The sequence below is a fragment of the Anas platyrhynchos genome, chromosome 1, assembly GCF_047663525.1.
Source record: "Anas platyrhynchos isolate ZD024472 breed Pekin duck chromosome 1, IASCAAS_PekinDuck_T2T, whole genome shotgun sequence".
Classification (NCBI taxonomy): Eukaryota; Metazoa; Chordata; class Aves; order Anseriformes; family Anatidae; genus Anas; species Anas platyrhynchos.
Genome location: NC_092587.1, coordinates 206300471 through 206323901, shown reverse-complemented (window position 1 = coordinate 206323901; position 23431 = coordinate 206300471). Strand labels below are relative to the sequence as shown.

Here is a 23431-nt window from a genome sequence, read left to right as displayed (position 1 = left end):
GGGGAGTGCACTGCATGCAGCAGTGTCTGCATGCACACCCCTCCCTGTGTGTGTGTGTGTGCACAGGAGTGTGTGCATGCACATGCTGTGCACACAGGGAGCTGCGTGCATGCATGCAGCTCTGTGTGCACAGCAGCATGTGCACACCTCTCCCTGTGTGTTTGTGCAAAGCAGTGTGTGCATGCATTCCCCTCCCTGTTTGTGTGTCCACAGCAGTGTGCAAACACACAGCTCCCTGTACGTGTGTGTGCATGCTCTGTGTGCACAGCAGCGTGTGCATGCATGCAGCTCCCTGTGTGTGCATGCATGCAGCCCTGCGTGTGCACAGTGGTATGTGCACACCTGTCCCTGTGTGCGCGTGTGCAAAGCAGTGTTTGCATGCACGCATCTCCATTTGTGTGCGTGCACAGCAGTGTGTGCATGCACACAGCTCCCTGTGTGTGTGCACAGTGGTGTGTGCATGCATGCTCTGTGTGCATAGCAGTGCGTGCACGCACGATGTGTGTGTGCACAGCAGTGTGTGCATGCACTGAGCTCCCTGTATGTGTGTGTGCACAGCGGTGTGTGCATGCACAATGTGTGTGTGCACAGCAGTGTGCATGCACGCAGCTCCCTGTGCGTGTGCAAAGCAGTGTGCACGCACGATGTGTGTGCGCACAGCAGCGTGCCCGTCCCCGCAACCCCCTCCGGGCACGCGTGCGCGCGTGTGCACGCCCCTCCCCGGCCCCGTGCGCGCGCACAGCACCGTGCCCATGCACGCCCCTCCCCGCGCACGCCCCTCCCCACGCGTGTGCGCGCCCTGCCCGCCGTGCACGCCCCTCCCCGTGCACGCCCCTCCCCGTGCACACCCACGCGTGCCCGCGCGGGGGCGCCCCCCCCTTCCCCGTCCCCCCCCCAGCCCGTTTTTCCCCCCCCCCCCCCCCCAACAAGCTCCGGGCCGGGCCGCGGCGTTGCAGCGGGCGCAGCGCGCTCGGGGCCGGGCCGGGCCGTGCTCAGCGCCCCCCCCCCTTCCCCAGTGACCCCCCCACCCCCAGGACCCCCCCCCCTCCCCGTGTCCCCCCCCCACACCGGGAATTTTCCGAGCTCCGCCGGCGCTGCGCGGCCGCGGCATCCGCGGGGCCATGGGAGACAAAGGCACCCGGTGAGTGCGGATTTGGGGAGGGGGGGCGCAAAGGGGGGGGCGCAAAGGGGGGGGGCACACGCGTGCAAACACGCGTGCACGCAGCGCGGTGACAGCCGGGGGGGGGCCGCGCCGGCGCCGTTCCCACGCCCCCCCCCCCCTTTCCATGCACCCCCCGCTCCGTGCGCCCTAGTTGCGGGGGGGGCTTTGACCCCCTTGGGGACCCCCCCCGTGGGTGTTTGGGGTTCCCCGGGGGGGTGTGCAGGCGCTGTGCCCCCCCCGCTGTGCTCCCGCATTGGGGCGGGGGGGGGGGGGCGCGGGCACACGCGTGGGTGCGCGCCCCCGGGAGCGCCCCCGGGAATTTGGGGGGTCCCTGGGGATGGGGATGAGGGGGGGGGGGCTCAGCATCGCCTCCTGTGCGCCCTCAACCCTGCTACTGGGGGGGCCCCGCTGCCCCCCCACCACCCCGCTGTGGCTGCCCCCATTTCCTTGCCTGTCCTTAATTATTTAGGGCCAGGTGCTGGGGGGTTTGGGGGGGGGGCTCAGGGCTGCCGCTCGCCCCCCAGGAGCGGTCGGGGACGGCCTCATCCTGCCCCCGGCCCCCCAGCCCCCGCGGTGAGGTTTTGGGGTCCCCTGAAATTGAGGGCACCCCCGTGCCCCCCCAGCAGCAGGGGAGGCTGGGGGGCTCGGGGGGGGGCTCGGCCCTGCTCTGGCAGAAGCTTCCAGAAACGCTGCAGCCATTTGGGGTGGCACTGGGGGGGGGGGGGGTTTTGGGGACCCCCCCCAAGCGCCGGGGGGAGGACGCGCCGCGGGGACCCCTGCTTTGGTTGGGGACGGCAGCCCCCGCGCCCCCCACCCTGGGGACGTGGCCGTGCCCCTGGGAGCGCGGTGATTTTATCCCAAACCCCCCCATTTCCATTTGGGGGGGTTTTGGGGAAGCCCCCCCTTTTCCCACGCAACGGGGACGGGGGCACCCAAGGGACCCCACGGCGAGCTCGGCTTCCCCGGGGCGCTTTTGGGCACGGGGTGGGTGCTGCTTTTGGGGCCTGGCGGGGGGGGCTTTTTGCATCCCACCACCCCAAAACCACAGCTCGGGGCCTTCAAATACCCAGGAGATGAGGGATTGGGATGACAAACCCCAAATCCCCCCCACACCCCAGCCCTAAACCCCAAAACCCTCATGCGCCGTGCGCGGCCGCTCGGGTTTCCCGGTGCGCTCCGGCGGTGGCCCCATTGTTATTCCCGAATCCCTGCGGGTTATTAAAAGGGTCGGGATGGAATTAGGAGCAGCTGGAGGGTGTGGGGAGCAGCCCTATAGGGCCGCCCTCCCTCTGAGTCATTCAGTGGGGTTTGGTGTTCCCCAGGGACCCCCTGTGGGGGGGGGTTATCACGGAGCTGGGGCCACTTCGCCACCAGGCTCCGGGGATGCCCCAAAAGACCCTTTCCACCCATCCCAATGTCTGCTTTGTGGGGTTGGGGGGGGGACACCCCGCTTTTAGCACGGTTCCCGCACCCCATATTGGTGTCGCCAGGTTTGGGGTGCGCCTGGGATGAGCCCCTGGTGCAGGAGCCGGCCCTGCACCCATGGGTGCTCCCCGGCACCAGCAGCCGCCTCCCGATGAGCCCCCCTAAATCCCTGCCCTACAAGGAGCCCGGGAAGGTCCTTGTAGGGTCAGCACCAGAGCCCTACAGCCGCTGGCACCACTGGGGCTGCCCTGACCCCATAAGCGGCCGAGCGTCGCCTGCTTCTTTGCAGCATCTCCAAAAACGCGTGCGTCCCCCAGCACCGGTGCCGTGGTGGTCGTTTGGGGGCAAAAACGGAGCTGGGAGGGGGCAAATATGGGATGGGGGTCCCCAAAACCCCACCCTGGACCCGTTCCTACAAAGGTGCCATCCTGGGACCACCCGCTGTGGGGGTTTTTGGGGTGCTGATACCAGGGGATGGCCCCTACCCATGGGGGGTGGGGACCATCAGTGGGGTCCTAACCCCAAACTGCGGCCCTAAACCCCGGAGAGCCTTTTGGGGTGCCCCCAGGGCCGGTTATGGGGTCAGGAGCCGGGCCGGGGACCTCGGCCACTCGACGGGTGCGGGAACGAGCCCTGGCCGCCGGCCCGGGAGGGGAGACTTTGGCTTCCTGGACTTTGTTTGGAGAACAAACTCCTAAATAACAGCGGGATCCAGACATCCCGGATCCCAGCGCGCTTCCGTGCCAAGGGACCCGAGCGATTTTGGGAGAGGATTTTGGGGCCGAAAACCCCCTTCCTTTATGGGGTCGGGGATCTTGGAGACGCGCAGGGGGTCCCGGTGGGCATCGGAGACCCCCCCCTGGAGCGGGTGGGTGGCAGCAGTTTGACCCCCACCCCTGGGGGGATTTATGGCATCGTTGGTGGATGCGGAGGAGCGGGGACCCCATTAATTAGCGGCCACCAAATGAAGAGGTTTGTTAGGGCTGAGCTCGTTAACGAGCTCGTTAAGGAACCCGATCGATGCGGACGATCCGGACACCCCGGGCGCAACCCCACAGCCCCATGGCAGGGTGCTGGGGTGGGGTGTGGGGGGGATATGGGGCTGCTAACCCCACAGCGGGGGTCCCTCAGCCCCCATGGAGGGGGAAATAGGGGATTTATAGGGCCAACGGCAGCTTCCTGCTCACGTCCCCAGCTCTCAGCACCAGGAAGGGCCGGGGGGGGAGGGAAGGCCTCGCGCTTCCTCTTCCCTCCCTCCCCAGCTCGGGGTGGGGTGGCAGCAGGCAAAGGGGGGGCCAAAATCCCACTGTGGGGTCTGGGGGAGCCCCCACCCTGTTCAGGGTGTCCCATGGGGTCAGGCACCCCATCCCCGGTGGTATTCCCTAAACAGGTCAGGGAGATCCCCCCCCAGCTTGGGGGGGCTGTATGGGGGTGTGTGGGGTGCTGCACCCCTAGGATGGGGCTTTGGGGTCCCTGCACCCACTCTGTGGGGCTATGGGGTTCCTGTACCCGCAGTGTGTGTTTATGGGGTCCCTGCACCCACTGCATGGGGCTGTGGGGTGCTGCACCCACAGTGTGGGGCTTTGGGGTCTCTGCACCTGCTGCATGGTTCTTTAGGGTCCCTGCACCCACTGCATGGGGTTATGGGGTCCCTGCACCCACACCACGGTGCTTTAGGGTCCCCGCACCCAAAGCACCGGGCTATGGGGTGCTGCACCCATATCATAGGCCTTTAGGGTCCCTACACCCAAAGCATTGATCTATGGGGTGCTGCACCCACACCATGGTGCTTTAGGGTCCCCGCACCCCCAGGGTGGGGCCACCCCATGTCCCCCCCACCCCCGGTGCCGGCCATGCCCCGGATCGGGGTGGCCCCGCAGCTGCGGGCGGGCGCCGTGAGTAATTATTTCCTGCTCTGCCGTGCGCCGGGGTTGTGGGATCGGGGCCACCAGGAGGCCGTGGGGACTTCCCGGCAGCGGGGCCGAGCCAACCCCATTGGGGAGAGGGCACCCGAGGGACCCCGATGCGCGGAGAGACCCCGGTGCCTTTATGGGGTCACCCTTGGGTGCCCGGAGACGGGCGGTGCCGGCGCTGCGGCGGCTCCGTTTGCACCCGGAAGGTGCCTCGCCCCGGTGGCCCTACACCCCCCCGGTTTTGCACGCCCGTAGCACACCCTTTTTGCTCGCCCTATAGGGCCGTGACGCTCTCTATAGGGCCGTGACACCCAGCCCGTAGCCGGGGTCCCACATCCACCCCGGTCCCGTGGGTGCTTTGCGCCCCAGAGCGCACCCGGGAGGTCCCTGGGGAGCCCCCAGGCTGTGGGTGCCCCTTTTGGGGGGGTTTCTCCGTGTCCCCAGTTTCCTGCTGCTCATATAGGGTCAAGGAGATGTCCCCCAGCCCCCGCACACCCTGCTCGCCATGGGGTGGCCTTGGCCATCGCCCTGGTGGCCCCGTGTCCCCGTGTCCCCATGTCACGGCACAGCGGGCACAGGGACATCGGGCACGGGGCCAGAGAGGCGCAGGGACATCGGGGCAGGGATGCAGGACCCAAAAACACTGGGACACGGCTGTAGGGACATGGGGACATTGGGACAGAGCCCCCAGGGGACAATTATAGGGACGCAGGGACACGGAGCCCTTGGGGACCGGGGATGCTGGCGCACGAGGCCACCAGGACGCTCGTGGTCCCCTGTGTCCCCACCCAGAGCCGTGGCCGGGCTCTATGGGGTCCCCCCGCACCCCAAAAAGTCCCCGGTGGCACAAGGGGACCTCAGCGGGGAGGTTTTGGGGGCGGAAACGCACTTTTGGTGTTTCCCCCTTCTGGAACCAAATGAATGAACGGCGTTTCCTGGCAAGAAAAAAAAATTAAAAAAAAATAAAAAAAACGGCGCCTTTTCGCCTGCCCCAAAAACGCGGGGTTTCGGCTCTTTTCTCCTTCCTTTCTCCCGCCGTGGGGGGAGCGCCCGGCGTTCGTTTTGGGATGGTTTCGGGCCCGCTGCTAATTTGCCAGGGCAGCTTTAATAGGATTTCACGGCCAGCGCGGATTATCCGGGGAGAGCCCATTACGGGGTGGCCGTGCGCCAGGGGGAGGCGGGGAGGGGCGCCCCCCCCCCCCCCACCTGCAAACCTTGCTTTTTTTTTGGGATATTTGGGAATCCTAAAATGCTGGGAAGGGCGAGGAGGGCTCTGGGCATCTGCCCCCTGCGCTTTGCTGCACAAGGGTTGCCCGGGGACCCCCCCAACCCCCCAAAAGGGACCCTGCCCCTCTCTGCCCCGCTGTTCCCAGCTTGCAGGGAGCCCGGCCGTGCGTGGCGTGGCTCCTTGCACAATTCCTTGCACAACTCCTTGCACAACTCCCTGGGCTGCACCTTGCACAATGCCGTGCGCTGCAGGGCCTCCGCGTGGCACCTTGCGTTGTGGCGGCGCTTTGCAGAGCACCTTGCACAGCAGGGCCTGTGCACGGCGCCTTGCACGGCACCTTGCACGGCTCTGGCACCTTGCACAGCCCCTTGCACAGCGCCTTGCACAGCAGGGCCTTTGCACGGCACTTTGCATGGCACCTTGCACAGCACTGGACCTTTGCACAGCACCTTGCACAGTGCTGGCATCTTGCAGACACCTTGCACAGCAGGGCCTTTGCACAACACCTTGCACAGCACTGGCACCTTGCACAGCGCCTTGCACAGCACTGACACTTTGCACAGCGCTGGCATCTTGCAAACACCTTGCACAGCCCCTTGCACAGCAGGGCCTTTGCACAACACCTTGCACAACAGCTTGCACAGCACTGGCACCTTGCACAGCACCTTGCACAACAGGGCCTTTGCACGGCACTTTGCATGGCACCTTGCACAGCACTGGCATCTTGCACAGCAGGGCCTTTGCACGGCACCTTGCACAGCACCTTGCACAGCACCGACACTTTGCACAGTGCTGGCATCTTGCAAACACCTTGCACAGCACCTTGCACAGCAGGGCCTTTGCGTGGCACTTGCACAACACCTTGCACACCACTGGCACCTTGCACAGCACCGACGCCTTTGCACGGCATTTTGCACAGCGGGCTCTTTGCACAGCACCTTGCACAACGCCCTGAACGGCGGGGCCATTGCTTGGTGCTCACCATAGCAGGGTGTTTGCACAACCCCTTGCACGAACCCTTGCACCAACCCTTGCACAACGCCTCGCACAGCACCAGCACCTTGCACTGCACCTCGCTCAGCTCAGGATGGGGCTGGGGGGGTGCTGTTGGAGCCCCCCAAAACCTCCCAGCACCAGGAGCAGCGCCGTGCCCAGCCCCGAGCGCTCGCTGCGGGCCAGCAGCTGTAAGGAGACACCGCCGGCGCGGCCGGATTTATAGGAAAAGCTTCCCTGGGGGGGAATTAAGTGGGAAAAACCTCCGGCTGCCAGCTGCGAGGCTGCCAGGAGCCAGCAGCGAGGGCCATGGCTGGATCCAGCCCTTTCCAGCCCAAAGGGGAAACTGAGGCAGGGGCTGGGAGCTCGGCACCGTGGCCCCCACCCCATCCCCGTGCCCCCCTAACGCCCCTTCCCCTTTGTTTTTTTTTTTGTAGGGTGTTCAAGAAGGCGAGTCCCAACGGGAAGGTAAGCGCCGCCTCGGGGGTCCCCCTGTCCCCAGAAGGGAAACTGAGGCACGGCAGGGTCTGGGGGGACGTGCCCATGCCCACGGTCAGGGCTTTAATTTGGGGCTGGGGGGGGGCTCCCCCGGGAGCCTTAATGGGATGAGGCTGGGGTCTAACGAGCTCCAGCTGGGGCGGCGCAAATCGGATTTGTGGTGAGGGCTGCGGGGACGGAGCCAGGCGGCGGCTGCCGGGAGCCCCTGGGGTTGCTTCTCCCTCCGGCGTCCCCTCTGTGATTTTGGGGGGGTCCCGAAATCTTTGGGTACCCCCGGTGTGATGCTCGGCAGCGTCCCAGGCTCGGCACCGCTCCCTCCTCGCAGCCTTTTGGGTGCGCGTGGCGAAAAAGGATTGGGGACAGCGGCGTCCCCATAAGGGCCAAACTGCCCCAAACCCGCACCCTGCAGCCCCCATCCTCACCGCAGAGCCTCTCCCAAATTGGGGGGGCACGGTCCCTGTGCCAGGGGGGCTGAAAAAGGTCCCCTGCAGTCCCCACTGTGGGGTCAGGAACGGTGCGTGCACTCGGGGACCTCCCCATTGCGCCCAAATTTCCTCCTCCAGCCCGGCTCCGGGTGATGCCCGTGCGCCCCGTGCCTCAGTTTCCCCCCCCCCCCCCAAAAAAAAAAAAAGCGAGGTGGGGACAGGGATTTGGGGCAGGGATTTGGGGCAGCCCTCACCCCGCTGTCCCTCTCGTGTCCCCGCAGCTCACGGTCTACCTGGGGAAGCGGGACTTCGTGGACCACATCGACGTGGTGGACCCCGTGGGTGAGTGGGGCCGGGGGTCCCCCTGCTCGCAGCGGTGCCGGTGGCCCCCAGGGTGGTGACAGGGGCGTGCCAGGGGTCCCTGCGTGTCCCCCCCCCTCCCACCCTGCTGGCACGTCCCCCCCACCCTGCTGCTCTTCCCTTGCAGACGGAGTGGTGCTGGTGGATCCCGAGTACCTGAAGGAGAGGAAAGGTAACCTCGGGGGGGGCCCTGACGCTTGGGGACAGGGGGGTGGCACCCACAGGGGACAACGTTCCCCCCCCCAGTGTGGTCCCACCGGGTTTTGGGGTTTGCAGGGTCCTTGGGTGAGGTTTTCCAGCCCCCCCCCCCCCGCTCTGCGGTGGCTGCCCTGAGGTCGCGCCCCCGTCCCCATCCCTGTGCCACGGGGACCCAACCGGTGCCACTTGTCCCCAGCTCCCTGTCACGGCAGCTCCTGGGTGCCACCGCTGCGTCCTGGTGCCACCTGGGTTGAAACTGGTGGGGCTGGGGTGAGCTGAGGTGTCACCATGCCATGGTGCCACCATGCCGTTTTGTCACCGTGCCATGGTGTCACCGTGTCTTGATTCCACCGTGCCATGGTGCCACCGTGCCATGATGCCACCATGCTGCAGTGCCATGCCACAGTGCCACGGTGCCATGGTGTCACCGTGCCTTGATTCCACCATGCCATGGTGCCACCGTGCCATGGTGTCACCATGCTGCAATGCCATGTCACCGTGCCATGGTGCCACCATGCTGTGATGCCACCATGCCGTGGTGCCAACATGCTGGGGTGCCACTGTACCACGGTGTCACCGTGCCTTGATTCCACCATGCCATGGTGCCACCATACTGGGGTACCGTTGTGCCACGATGCCCATGCCCATGGTGCCACCATGCTGTGATGCCACCGTGCCGTGGTGTCACCATGCCTTGATGCCACCATGCCATGGTGCCACCGTGCTGTGGTGCCATGCCACCGTGCCATAATGACACCGTGCCACGGTGCCACTGAGCCATGGTGCCACCATGCCATGGTGCCACCGTGCTGGGGTATCTCTGTGCCACGATGCCCATGCCCGTGGTGCCACCGTGCCATGGTGCCACCATGCCATTTTGTCACCGTGCCGTGGTGTCACCATGCCTTGATTCCACCATGCCGTGGTGCCACCATGCTGTGGTGCCATGCCACCGTGCCATAATCACACCATGCCCGTGGTGCCACCGTGCCGTGACGCCACCGCGTCCCCCAACTTTTCCCACCCCCCAGTCTTCGTGACGCTGACCTGCGCCTTCCGCTACGGCCGCGAGGACCTGGACGTGCTGGGGCTGACGTTCCGCAAGGACCTGTTCGTGGCCAACGTGCAGGCGTTTCCCCCGGTCCCCGAGGAGAAGAAGCCCCTGACGCGGCTGCAGGAGCGGCTGATCAAGAAGCTGGGCGAGCACGCCTACCCCTTCACCTTCGAGGTGGGGACCCCCTCCTCTTCCTCTCACCCCCCCCATATGGGGGGAGAAATCGGGGTGGTGCCGCTCCCCAGCGTGTCCCTGGGGCGCAAAATCGCCCGTGTGGGTGCTGGGTGCTGGGGCGCGGGGATTTTTGGGGTCCTGCGTGCGGGCACAGCATCCCTGGGGGATTTGGGGTGGCCAAAAGGGTGCTGGGGTGAGGACGTGGTGGCCTCTGCACGATGCAGCCAGTGGGGAAACTGAGGCAGGGGCCTGGTGGCGCAGGGGGTCCGTGGCCAGGCGGTGGCACAGCCCTGGGGGGCTCCCCCCTCCTGAGTGAAGCAGAGCCCCGGGGAGCCCCAAATCCGCGGGGAGCCGCAGGGGATCGGAGCCGTTCCTCCCCGCCACGCTTTAATTGCGGCGGTAATTAGCTGCGTTAATTCCAGCCTGGTCTGGGAGCCGGGGAGGAGCGGGAGGAAATTTCCATCGCAGAGCTCCCGAGCTGGCTGTGGGGAGCAAAATTTGGGGTTTTGACAGATAACGGGGGGCAAATTCCCCCCCTGTGGTGAGGGGGCACGGGCACCCTGAGCCCCCCGGGGGACCCCGGTGCCGTTTTCCAGGCTAAACCCCCCCGGGGATCAACGGGATCACAACCAGGCGCGAGCCCTTGCAAAACAACCTTAATTCCTCCAAATCCCCCGGATTAAACCGAAAAAAAAAAAAATAATAATAATAATTAAAAAAAAAAGCGCATTAGCACGGCTCGGAACTCCTCGGGGTTTGGGTCTCCGGGGTCTTTTCGGATTAACCCTGACGCCCCCCTGCCCGTCCCCTCCCCGATGCCCGGGATGCCACAGCCCCCTGGGGAGGGGGTTTTGGGGCAGGGGTCCTCACCCCCCTTTCTGTTTCAGATCCCCCCCAACCTGCCTTGCTCCGTCACGCTGCAGCCGGGCCCCGAGGACACGGGGAAGGTAAGGAGCACCTGGGGTCACCCTGCTGTGTCCCATGGGATTGTGACCCCCCCCTGGGCATCCCCCCCAGCCCTTCCCAGCAAAGCCCAGCTCTTGAATTGGGGTAAAACCACCCCAAGGAGCCCAAAAGGTGATGTCCCTGGGCTGGGGACACGTTTGGGGATGGGATGCCAGGGTGTCGTGCATGGGTTTTGGGGTGCAGAGGGGTTCATCGGCCTCCTCCTCTGCCCCCGTCTTGCTTTGCAGGCCTGCGGTGTGGACTATGAGGTCAAAGCTTTCTGCGCGGAGAACCTGGAGGAGAAAATCCACAAGAGGTGAGGGGGGAGGACATCGGCATGGGATGAGGGTGCCCGGCGGCAGCGGGGAGGGGGCTTCTGGTTCTGGCACCCCACAGTGAGTGGGATGGGGCTGGGATGGAAACATCTTTTGGGATGGAACAGGGTGGAGATGTCCTTTGGGATGGGGTGAGGATGGAGATGTCCTTTGGGATGGGGTGAGGGTAGAGGTGTCCTTTGGGATGGGGCAGGGATGGAGATATCCTTTGGGATGGGGTTGAGATGGAGATGTCTTTTGGGATGGGGAAAGGATGGAGATGTTCTTCGGGGTGGGACAGGGATGGAGATGTCCTTTGGGATGGGGTTTGGACAGAGATGTCCTTTGGGATGGGGCAGGAGTGGAGATGTTTTTTGGGATGGGGTGAGGATGCAGATATCCTTTGGGATGGAGCAGGGATGGAGATTTGGAGATGTCCTTTGGGATGGGGAAGGGATGGAGACATCCTTTGGAATGGGGTTGGGATGGAGATTTCCAATGGGATGGGGTGGGGATGGAGATGTGGAGATGTCCTTTGGGATGGGGTTTGGATGGAGGTGTCCTTTGGGATGGGGCAGGAGTGGAGATGTCCTTTGGGATGTGGTGAGGCTGGAGATGTCCTTTGGGATGTGGTGAGGATGAAGACGTCCTTTGGGATGGGGTTTGGATGGAGATGTCCTTTGGGATGGGGTTGGGATGGAGACGTCTTTTGGGATGGGGTTGGGATGGAGATGTCCTTTGGGATGGGACAGGGATGGAGATGTCCTTTGGGATGGGGCAGGAGTGGAGATGTCTTTTGGGATGGGGAAGGGACGGAGATGTCCTTTGGGATGGGGAAAGGATGGAGACATCCTTTGGGATGGGGTTGGAATGGAGATTTCCTATGGGATGTGGTGGGGATGGAGATGTGGAGATGTCCTTTGGGATGGGGTTTGGATGGAGATGTCCTTTGGGATGGGTTAGGGATGGAGATGTTCTTTGGGATGTGGTTGGGAAGGAGATGTCCTTTGGGATACAGTGAGGATGGCATGACTGTGGGGCTACTGGGCGAGCCCCTTGGTAGGGCCAACCTGGGCCTTGTGAAAAGAAGGATTTGACCCCAAACTTGCCCAAAACAACACGGGGAGAGCTGCCAGCAGCTGGACACCCGTGCCCTGCCCTCGTCCCCGCAGGAACTCGGTGCGCTTGGTCATCCGCAAGGTGCAGTACGCCCCGGAGCGACCCGGTCCCCAACCCATGGCAGAGACCACCCGGCAGTTCCTCATGTCCGACAAGCCCCTGCACCTCGAGGCGTCCCTGGACAAGGAGGTGGGTTTGGGGTCGGTGGTCCCGGGGGGTCAAAACCCCATTGGGGGGGCACAGGGAGTCCAAATCCCCCCCTCTCCGCAGATTTACTACCACGGGGAGCCCATCAGCGTCAACGTGCACGTCACCAACAACACCAACAAGACGGTGAAGAAGATCAAAATCTCAGGTGAGGTTTGGGGACGCCCCCGGGGTCTTCCTTATGGGTTGGGACCCCCCCCCATATACACCGTGACCCCCCCTCCCTTTGCTCTCCATCTCCCGCCCCAGTGCGCCAGTACGCCGACATCTGCCTCTTCAACACCGCCCAGTACAAGTGCCCCGTGGCCGTGGAGGATGCTGAGTGAGTGATGTGGGTTTTGGGGGTTTTGGGGGGCTTTTGGGGGACCCCGTGGGGTGCCCAGCTTTTGGGGGAGGTCTCCTGCCCGAACTCAATCATTTGGGGTCAGCGGGGGGATGGATCCGGTGTGCGCAGCCTGGTGGGACTGGTGGGGAGATGGAAACTGTTATTTTTTGGTTATTTTTTGATTTTTTTTGGCAAAATCTGGCCATTTTTGATGGCAAACTCCACCCCATGCAGGGTGCTCGTGGGGGGGGGGGACATGGTGCCGGCACACCGCGACCTCAATAAACAAAGCAGAGCCAAAACTGCAGCGTTTCACCCCATTTCCCAACCTGCCCCGACCCCATCAACCCCCAGCCCTTCCCCGGGGGGGTTTTGGGGCTGACCCCCCCGTCCCCATTGTCACCCCCCCAGTGACATGGTGGCCCCGAGCTCGACCTTCTGCAAGGTGTACACCCTGACCCCATTCCTCGCCAACAACCGGGAGAAGCGCGGGCTGGCGCTGGACGGGAAGCTGAAGCATGAGGACACCAACCTGGCCTCCAGCACGCTGTGAGACCCCCCCCTGTCCCCCCCCTCAGTGCCACCCCAATAGGGGCAGACCCGGCAGGACACCCCCATGCTGATGTCCCCCCCCCATCCCCTTCCCGCAGGCTGAGGGATGGAGCCAACAAGGAGATCCTGGGCATCATCGTGTCCTACAAGGTGAAGGTGAAGCTGGTGGTGTCGCGAGGAGGGTGAGTGTGGGGATGGGATTGGGATGGGATGGAGTTGAGATGGGGATGGGATTGTGATGGGGTGGGATGGGGATGGGATGAGGATGGGATGGGATTGGGATGGGGATGGGATGGGATTGGGATGAGATGGAGATGGGATTGGGATGGAGATGGGATGGGGATGGGATGGGGATGGGATGGGATTGGGATGGAGATGGGATGGGATTGGGATGGGAATGGGGATGGGGATGGGATGGGATGGGGATGAGATGGGGATGGGATGGGATGGGATGAGGTGGGATGTGATTGGGATGGGGATAGGATTGGGATGGGGATGGGGATGGGATGGGATTGGGATAGGATGGAGATAGGATGGGGATGGGATTGGGATGGGGATGGGATGGGGATGGGATGGGGATGGGGATGGGATGGGGATGGGATGGGGACATAGGATGGAGATGGGATCGGGATGTGGATATGGGACGGGGAGCGGTGACTAATTTCCCATCTCATTTAACCCTCCCCAGCCTGCTGGGAGACCTCGCCTCCAGGTAACGCCTGCGTGTGCCACCCCACTCACCCCACTGTGCCACCCCGTCCCCTCTGTCCCCTCCGTGCCCACCCCAACCCCCCCAGGACCACCCCCTGCACGCGGCAGCCCCTTCCCCACGGCACCCCGTTCCCTTGGGTTCGCTGTGGGTGGAAGAGGCAGAGCTTTGTCCTGCCCCATCTCAGCTGTCCCTATACCCATGGGGGTGCTCAGCACCCCCCAACCTCCCCTAAACCCACAGGATTTTAGCCCCAAATGCCAGTAAAATCTGCTAAAAGGCAGATTTTTGGCACTCACCTCCCTCCTGCCCCTTTGCGCGCGCGCCCACCCTCGGGGAGCCGCGCGTGGGGAGCTCCTGGGGGCGATCCCAAAGCAGAGGGAGCCTAAAACCACAGCCCCCCCGCTCTGCCCTACAACTCACCCCATCCTCGTCCCCCCCCCTCGCAGCGATGTAGCGGTGGAGCTCCCCTTCACGCTGATGCACCCCAAACCCAGGGAGGAGCCGGCGCACCGGGACGGTGAGTGTCCGCCCGGCCGGGGCGCACGGGGCAGCCCCCCCCCAGAGAGGGGTGGGGGGTCACAGGGCTCTGCTGCAGCCCATTGGTGTGAATCCCCCCGGGGGGGGGGGATTTGGGGACCCCGCAGTGCCCCGTTGGCAATCCTGGGGTGAAAATTTTGGGGAGGGGGGGGGTGAGTCCCCGAGGGGTGCTGCCGGCGATGCGCCCCCCCTGCCCGCGGTGCCTAACCCATGTGCCTGTGTTCAGTTCCAGAGAACGAAGCCCCCATAGACACAAACCTGATAGAGCTTGACACAAAGTAAGAAAAAAAAATTTGGGGGGGTTGGGGGGGGGCTATGGGGGGGACGCGTGTCCGTGCCATGCATGGCCCCATGTTGGCCCCGACCCCACTAACCCATGCGGCTGCCGCTAACCCCGTGCACGTCCCCCCTAACGCATGCCCTGCCTGTTTTTTTTCCTTTTTTTTCCTTTATTTTTAATTTATTTTTATTTATTTTTATTTTTTTCTGCCCCCCCCTCGCCCTCCTTGCCACCTCCCTGCATGTCTTTCCGAGCAGGACACTCACAGTAAGAAAGCGCCCGCCGGGACCGCGCGTCGCGGTGTGTCCCCGCCGTGTCCCCGCCGTGTCCCCCCCAAATCCCCAAGGGTGGCGATGCTGCACCCCCCGGGTTAACCCCCAGTTTTGTGCCCTGGGGGCTTCGGGGAGGGGGGGGCTTTGCTGCGGGTTTGCTGTCCCCGGGGAGCGAGCGAACCCCGGGGTCCCCCTGCGTGCCGCGCGCACCCCTAGGGATGCACCGAATTTTTTAGGGGGTGCTTGGAGAACCCAGGCTGGCTGCTGACGATGGGGGTGATTTAAGAGCCCCCCCCCAAATGCTGCTGCAAGCACCCGTGCCCCAAATAAACCCCCCCGGTCCCTTGTGTCTCCACCAGTGACGACGACATCGTCTTCGAAGACTTCGCCCGGCAGCGGCTCAAAGGCATGAAGGACGACAAGGAGGACGAGGAGGAGCGCACAAACTCCCCGCAGCTCAACGACAGATAAGCGGCCCCCCCCTTTGGACCCCGGTCCCCGTCCTCGAGCCACTCACCCCCCCTTTAAACCCCCCCCCCCCATCCCCGGCTGGGCCGGCGTGCGCCAGTAAGCCCCCCGTGCATTCGGCTTCTTCTCTTTTTGTATGATGATTTAATTTTGTTTTCTACCTGTACCGGGAGCCTATGGATCACCCGATCGCAATTATAACCTTCCAGCCCTGCCGTGTTGGTCACTCTTCATCCAGCTGCCTGTGGGCACATCCCCTGAGGGGGGGCGTGGGGGGGGTCTCAGCACCCCCAGCCCACCCTCTCCATGCCCAGCCCCTTCCCCGTGCGCCCCCCTGGAGCCCTTTCCGATGAGCTGCCTTCTTTTACGCATTTTTTATCGTCCGCTCTCAACGCCCGTTTGCTACGGGGAAGGATGGGGGGGGTGCAGCAGAAATTGGGGGGGGGGGCTTTTCTAAGCAGCCTGCTCATGGGAAAGGGCACCCCCTGCGCCTCCTCCATCCCCCCCCCAAAACTCCTGCCCACAGCCTGGCCCCGCTGCATGCGTGTCCCCCCCCACCCCGGGGTGCCCGAGCCTGGTTTGGACCCTCGGGTGCTGCCTGGCGCAGGGCTGGGGGGGGGCTGTAGGAGCGCTCCCCCCTGCTCCCCACCCCAAATCCTAAAGCGTCCAGCCCCGGGGATTTGGCTCTTAGGTGCCCCACGGAGCCGTGCCGGGGCTGGGGAAGGGACCTGCAGCTCCCGTGGGCTTCCCCCCCGGGGATGCTTTGCCCCCACATCGATGCTTCTCCCCCCTCTGTGTGCCTGCATGGGTTAAAGCACCTTTTTGGGGCTGGGGGGGGGGGGAAAGGGGGCACAGCATTCACTGCCCTAACCCGCGTTTCACCACATGCTTGTGCCTCCCGGGTTGGGGGTGCCAGTCCCGGGGCCCCCCCTTTCCCCTTTTACAGGACCCCGTGGGGTCCCCAGGACGGATTGTGCCCGGGGACCCGACCCGTGCCATGGTGTCCCCCCAAAAATGCTGGGGGCTCGGGTCTCCCACAGCTCCTGGGAGACCCTCGCCACCCTTTTTTCGTGCCAGTGGGGTCGGCGTTGGCACCGGAGAGCCCCAGGGTGTGTGGGGGGGGTGGGGGGCACAGAGCTGAGCCCCCTCCCCCCCTTGTTTTTGGGTAGAGCCGATGGGCAGCGTGGTACTTCTTTTTTGTAAAGTGGTTTCTTTGTACTGTTCATGGATACCTGCTTCTTTGGTTTCTCCACCGTATCTGTGATGTTTCTGTGTTCTGTCAAATAAATTATTCTAGTTTATTAAACTCAGAAAAAACAAAACAACAAAACAAAACAACAAAAAAAAAAGAAAGCCAAAAAAAAAAAAAAAACACAGTCCCAGCTCCTGGACGCTTCTCTTGGCTCAGGACAGGGGACCCAGCCCAGTCCTGGGGGGTCTTTTCCACCGTGGCACCCACTGGTGGTGCTGGGGGGGGGAACTGGGGGGCTCCCTGCGTGCACCAACACCCACAGAAACCTCCCGCATCCCATGCTCAGCCCCAGTGTTCCCAGTTCCCTGCCTCTACACCAGTACTGGGACGCTCTTCTGGCCCCCCACACTCAGCCTCTCCCTCCGCTGCCCCCCCCCAGCCAATTTTTTGGCTGTAGGGCTGACCTTCCCACAGGCACGTGGATGTCATGGTGGGACCCGTGCCAAGGGGGCTGGAGGTTTTGGAGCCAGCAGCGGGGACCAGGAGGGGATTTGGAAGCGAAGCACAAGGCCAGGCGGTGCCCTTGGAGCGCGGGGGGCTGCTGGAAAAAGGAGCTGGTGGTGCCCGCGGGCACCAAGAGCGAGCTGGGGACACTCCAGAACCACATCCCCAGGAGCAGGAGACGTTTCCCAGCCTCCAGCTGCTGGGGGGAAGCAGGAAAACCCCAGAAGCAGCTGTTAAACCCAGCCCAGGACAGCCCCTGCCCCGTCTTCTCCCCACAAACACAACCCCGGCGGGGTGAGGGAGCGGCGCAGAGCCACAAATCCCCAAACAAGCACACCCTAAAAACGCCCAGGCGCCCTCCAAAAGTGCTGCCAGCAGCAGTACTGCAAGCAGCAGCCCCGGTGTTGCACAAGACCCCAGCTGCACAGCCCCACACGTGACAATTCCGTGCGTGGCGCTGGGCAGGCGTGCTGCTGGGGGGGGCAGGAGGAAGCAGGACGGGGACACAAACCCGATAACCCCCCCTAAAACCCTCCCCTGCGCAGCCCCAGCTGTTAGCACTTGACATTTTTGGCCATCTCCAGGCCTCTGTCGGAGCTGGTTCAAGCTGGACGAGGAGGCTGAAGTTATTTTGGGGGTAAAAAAAAAGAAAAAAAAAAAGAGAGGAAGTTTAGATGAGTAAACCCTGCTGTTGCTTAAGCACCATTTCCCTAGAAAGCCAAATTTGCTTCCCTCTCTGCACCAGGGTGACGTGAAGCAGGCTGGGCTCTGCTGCTCCACGACCCCAAGGAGGAGACGGGGAGGAAGAGGAGGCAACAGGGAGGAAGAGGAGGCTCAGGTGAGCCCCTCCGACGGGTGCCTGGTGTTGCTGAAGACCCCCCAGGGGTGGAAAGGAGGACGGGGAATCCCTGCAGGAGCTCTCAGCTCCACCTGAGCCCTGCTGCTGGTGCTGAAACAGCCTCAGAGCTCCAGCAGGGAACATTTCGGGTGGCACCTGCCGGGAAAATGGGATGGGCTGAGCTGGGAAAGAGCCCTCTGTTTCCTCACCAACACGGGAACAAGCTTCGGCGTTAGCACCTGCAGGGAAAAAGCTGTTGCCAGGACACGGCGCAGGTCGGAACATCGCATCCCCAACCTCTCCTCGGCCCCGGCTCACCTCCCCGTCCCCACCTGCCTCGCCTGTCCTCAACCTTCCTCTCGCTGCTGCGGGGCAGAAGCCCTTTGCACCCTTCCTCTGAGGACGGGGAGCGGCAATTCCTGGAGAAATAACCAAAAATGGGGGTGTTTAGGGGCAAGAGGGGATGGCCAGCGCTGGGTGGAGGAGCAGAGGCAGAGCCGGTGCAAGATTTGTGTTGCCCACCCCAGCGTGAGCATCCCGCAGGCCTGGGGGGCTGTTTTCCAGGTGTGCACCCCCTGCCCACCTCAAAACATCCTGCCCTTGGTGTTCAGGCACCGCCTGGTAACACGCAGGGACTGTACAAATCACCACCCGGCCTCCTCAGGCCCAAAAAACCCACCCAAATTTAAACTTTTTGATGAAAAGCAAAGGCCCACAAGCTACAAAGGCCTTTTTCTAGGCCGGGTGCTCTCTGGTGACACAGGGGCAGGGCAAAACTCGCAGCGGGCCGGGGAGGAAAGGCTTTTCCTGTGCGCTGTCACCAGCGGGCTGCCTCCACGCTGCAGCTTCCTGTGGCAGAGGCCACGCACAAGTGCTGAAACACCAACACCCCGCGGGGCGTGCAGCCACCCCAGCGGTGCCTGGGGACGGAAACCGGGAGGTTAAACGTGCCCCCGAGCAGCCCGTTTCCTCAAATTGTACTCGCCCTTTTATTTTTTTTTGATATATCTTCCTCGTCTGAAGGGCACGGCGCAAACACGACGTGGGCGGGGGGATGAGCTGACAGCAGGATGTTCTCTGCTAGTGGACGCGGCGAGAACTACAGGCTGGTAAACAGGAGGACAAGTGACACAAGCAGAATTCTTGCTATTTTATATTAAAAAACGGTTCTTTATAGTTTTGTCCATTAGCTACAGCTGTCTCAGAACAGTGACTTCAAGCAAACAGATAACCTCGTAACCTCCCGGCCCACGCAGGCAGGCAGGAAACACCCAGCTCACCCAAAATGTGACCTACCCACAGCCCCCACAGGGCTGAACCCAGTCCCAAACGTGCAGGGAGCCATCGCTGGCTGCTGACAGCAAAGTTCTGGGTTTCTGCGGGTGCCACGTGTGCACCGTGACCCGGGGAGGGCCCTCGCTGCAATCCAGGCTGCCGAACGCGTGGCCTCTGTGGACGAAGAGCGGTTCTGCCTCCCGGCCAGAGCGGTCCCAGCGCCGCGTGTCGTACACCTGCACGGTGCCGTCAAAGCCTGGAATGAAAGGAGAGAGATGAGGGAGTCACCAGCTCAACCCCAGGCTCGCAGCTGCCTCCCCACGGGGCTGGAAGAGCCCGGAGTGACAGCAGAGCAGCAGGAGTTTGTCTGAAGTTAACAGCGGGCAGGGAAAACACGGCCAGATCCATGAGGACTGCACGTTCCTGAGTCTGGATTTGCCATGCTCAGGCCAGGAGACAGCCTGATGGATGCACACCCCGTGGTGGCCAGGCTGCCACTGCCACTAGCCGTGTTTTCTAAAGCTTAGGGCAGAATTTGCTAAGGGTTTGGGGTCTTTTTTTTGGAGAAAGGAAGCTGCGAGCCCCCCCAGAGCTGATCTGGCCTTTGGGGTCCTGCAGCAGCTAAAGGTGAGCCGTGGGGGCTATCAGCTCACCTCTCTGATGCTCTGAACAGCCACTCCCTAACCAGGGGGGGGTTAAAATACAGCTGGGCTTGATGCAAAGCTCAAAACTTCCAGAAAAGGAACGTCTCAGCCTAACAGCACCTACCTGAAACAGCCAGGCAGCCTTCCAGGGCAGGAGCCCAGGAGACGCACAGGAAATCTGCCCCGCAGCCAGGAGAGGGAACTCTGCACGTGGCCGAAGCCAAAGGCTCGGAGATTTTCCTCACGTCTGCTAGGACGAGGTGTCCTCCACTCGAGAGGAAAGCTACGGGCTGGGAGCTTAAATCAGAGCCGGGGGATCCGTGGCAGACCCCCACGCACCACCGCTCGCCACGAGGCGCCGAGGGGACGGCCGCAGCCTCCACGGGGCTCTGGGGGTGCCGCACGTCAGCCAGCCCCAGCTGCCCCCTCGTGCAGCACAGCAGCAAGGTGTTGCAGTCCAAAAACGCCACGCCGCTGAGCTCCTCGCTGCTTCTGGAAGCTAAAAAAAGACAAGATTGTGGATTTCCAGCTTCTGGAAGGATTTTGGGTGTCGTGAGAGCACTGGCACGCGGCTGAAGGCACCCCAGCTAAGGAAATGTTTGCCACCCGAGCAGTTATCCTCGCCTCACCCAAAATTCAGCTCTGCAAAGCCAGACACGCTCAGGCTTGGTTTGGATACCTGCCACGTAGACGTTTTTCTGCGATTCCACCTCCATGATGCGGACATCGTCGATTCTGGAGCCGTGAAGGACCCACGGGGCTTTGGTCGAAATCGTCGCAATTTTAGCCCAAGCCTGCCCGGTGCTATTTTCTGCAGGTATGGCACTTACAGGTTTGATAACATCTATTTCAAAAGAGAGATAAGCAGCTGTAAAACACGCCAGGAAGCGAGAAATCCGCAAGACCAAGTTGCTTCACAGAGACACCTTGCAACCTGCTACACCACCGAGAAATCAAATTACAACTTTGTCTCCAGAATTAAACCACGTTTTCCAACCCATCCAGCAAGGACCGCCACCAAACCCTGGGAAATCGAGGCAAACCCATAAAAAGCTGGGAATCAAGGTGTTTATTTTCAGCAGAAAAGAAATTTGAGTAGCACTTTGTACTTCCTTTTCTGGTGGTGTTTCACAAGAAGAGACAGAACAACGTCAATCCTCTCCTAGAAGCAGGCAGACGGAGGCGTGGAGAGCTGAGCTGGCTCACGGTGCCCCCCAAAAGGTGACGTGTGGGGCAAATTTATTTCTTACCCCCGCGTTATCAAGGGAATCTCGTGCTAAGCACACAAGTGGGATTTTTATTTACGTAGGAGCTCGCAGATAAGAGAAGGTGGAAAGCCACAGCGCCAGGCCAAAACCTCCTGACTCCCTTCTGAGGTTTGGGCTGTGGGGTGAACACCTTTCCATGCCGTCGTGCCGTTCCCAAACTCTGCCACAAAAGGACGCTCACTCACTGAGTGGGACGGGGATTTTTCTCCCCATTTTATCCCCGAGAAGCAGAGGAAGCTAGAGATGTTGACACGCCGAGAAACTACTCACATCAGAAGCTTGTTCCCTTACCCGAGTCCTCTCCTGACACCTGCCAGACGTGGAGGGAGCTGTCAGGCGGGCCGCTCGTCACCAGCAAGCTGCGGGAACAAAAAGAACCCCACAAGGCTCACTGGGGGCAGAGAAAAGCCTTCCTCCCCCTCCCAAACAGCCCGGTGAGGCCCAGCCTGGCTGTGCAGGAGCTGTCAGGGCTGCAGTTTCACAGCTCCTCACACCAGGGCGATCTGTGCAGCCCAGCCCCAGGCGATGGCATTTAATTAGCAGATTTCCCAAAAGCTCTAGACTAGGAACGAGGCAGAGAGCCCCGGAGCAGCACCGGGGGCTGGTGTAGGAGGTGAGACCTGAGGAACTGAAATGAATCAGCCAGAGGGAAGTGTGTTTGCTACAACCAGCACCAGCCAAAGCCTCCTGAACCTGCATCTGCAGGAGCAGAGGCAGCCACCACCTGCTCTGCCTGCTGGGCACCTCCAAATCCAGCAGGAAAGGATGGAAAAAGGCAGAGCAGGGCATCCACGCAGCCCTCCCCTGCTCACAAGTGAGGTAGGGAGGGATCCCTGGCGACCACCTCGATGTCAGCAGCTCCTGCTGCTCGCTTCTTGTAACCCAGCTCCAACATTCCAGCAGCCTGAGCCGACAGCTTCAGCTTCCCTGCTACAGGGAGTGCTCTAAAAGCACCCAGGAATGAAGAGGAGCAAACATTCGCCAATATTCCTCTTGGCAAAAGTCACCAGGCTCCTCTCCTCCACTTTTTTTTTCCTCTGCTAGGACCCCGTGGCCATACCTGGTGTCTGGCACGTGTTTCAGGCCGTACACCGGGCGGCTGGAAAACCCACCGCATTCCACCTTGAAGTCTCTCTCTGGACACAGGCCCTGGAAATCAAAGGAAAAATCCTTTTCTTCAAGTTAATGCAGCAAAACCCCTTACACAATTAACACAAAAAAAAAGATGGAGATATTCTGGCATGGTAGAGCTCTTGCCTGCCCACTAAACGCTTCTTCCAACAGGAGCTACAAAGCTGAAGGATCCTTGATGATAGGGGGAAAAATACAGATAAAGCTTGCGCCAAGCACTCTGCCTGGGTTTGCTGCTGGCTGTGCGTGCCTGCCCAAACACCACCTCTTCCTTTAGCTCAGACACCACCTAATCACGGGCCAATATCGCTGTTCAGCAGCACGGTTCCCCAGGCTCAGGCATCTCAGCCCGTCCCTTCTTTGTTTTCTTTGTCTCCTCACCTCTCCCCTTTCTCCAGGAAAAGCTTTCATTCACACATCTGGAGATGGAGCTTCCATGGCACGCGCTGTCCGCAGGGCAGCAGGAATTCACAACCAGACTGCCACCGAGCTGGACAGCAGCCGGGTGGTCTACACACTTCAGCTTCTGGTCAGAAACCGCTCCAGAGCTGGCCAAAACACGCTGGGTTTGGGATGCCACCCCAGCCGCAGCACCCACCTGGGTCTCCTTCGCCTGCAGCGTCGGCGGGGGCAGCAGCTGCAGGATCTCGTTCCTGTCGGAGCCCCCATACCCAGCCACACAGACACCTGTGGGGTGAGGAACCAGGGCCACAGTGAGCGATCCCCTCACCACACCCACCTTGGGCCAGGCCCCCGCATTGCAGCACGGCCCCAGGACGAACCCCGGTATGCCCCCAGCCCCTTGTCTCCCCCTTTTCTCCCCCCAGAACCCCAGTGCAGCCCCTCTCTCACTTCCCCAGCCTCCCAGCCTGGTGATACAACCCCCATGCTCCCCTCAGGACCCCAGCACAGCCTGGCCAGGCCTCCCTCAACCCCCAGAACCCCTGCCTGGCCCCCCAGAACCCCTACCCAGCCCCTCAGGACCCCTGCCCAGTCCCTCAGGCCCCCTGCCCGCCCCCCCCAGCCCCTCCCCTAAACACTCACGGTTCCCCAGGGCCCATTCGATGACGCGGGTGGGAGCCTGGAGCTCGAAGGTGTGGAGATCCTCGTACCTGCGGGGACAGGGGGCTGCTGAGGGGGGGGGGGGGAGGGGAGGCTGAGGCCTAGGGGGTGGGGGTAGGCCGGGGAGGGGGAAGAGGCCTGAGGGGGCAGGGAGAGGCTGGGGGGAGGAGGCTGAAGGCCCAGGGCCCGTCTCACAGGCGCAGGGAGCTCAGCAGCCATTCGTCTTCTTCTTCTTCTTCATCATCTTCTCCTTTTTCTTCTTCCTCCTCCTCTTCCTCCTCTTCACCACCGACCCCCGCCGCCTCCATAGCAACGCCCGCCCGTCGCGGCCCTGTGACGTCACAGCCCCGTCGCGC

At 62.4% G+C, this 23431-nt stretch overlaps 2 protein-coding genes across 2 annotated transcripts; one reads left to right on the top strand and one right to left on the bottom strand.

Annotated features, from left to right (window-relative positions):
- Positions 1–1018: 1018 nt before the first annotated feature.
- ARRB1 (arrestin beta 1) lies at positions 1019–15376 on the top strand. The gene is made up of 16 exons (XM_072032952.1): positions 1019–1141; positions 7159–7189; positions 7926–7986; positions 8132–8176; positions 9234–9430; positions 10318–10377; positions 10624–10691; positions 11862–11997; positions 12079–12163; positions 12265–12337; positions 12752–12889; positions 12991–13074; positions 13581–13604; positions 14051–14121; positions 14368–14419; positions 15053–15376. The coding sequence occupies exons 1-16, from the start codon at positions 1122–1124 to the stop codon at positions 15162–15164; spliced, it is 1257 nt and encodes a 418-aa protein (XP_071889053.1). The 5' UTR covers positions 1019–1121; the 3' UTR covers positions 15165–15376.
- Positions 15377–18830: 3454 nt separating this feature from the next.
- WDR73 (WD repeat domain 73) lies at positions 18831–23429 on the bottom strand. The gene is made up of 8 exons (XM_072032953.1): positions 23271–23429; positions 23058–23125; positions 22612–22700; positions 21943–22031; positions 21174–21241; positions 20294–20458; positions 19739–20113; positions 18831–19226 (listed from the first exon to the last, which is right to left on the bottom strand). The coding sequence occupies exons 1-8, from the start codon at positions 23381–23383 to the stop codon at positions 18988–18990; spliced, it is 1206 nt and encodes a 401-aa protein (XP_071889054.1). The 5' UTR covers positions 23384–23429; the 3' UTR covers positions 18831–18987.
- Positions 23430–23431: the final 2 nt, after the last annotated feature.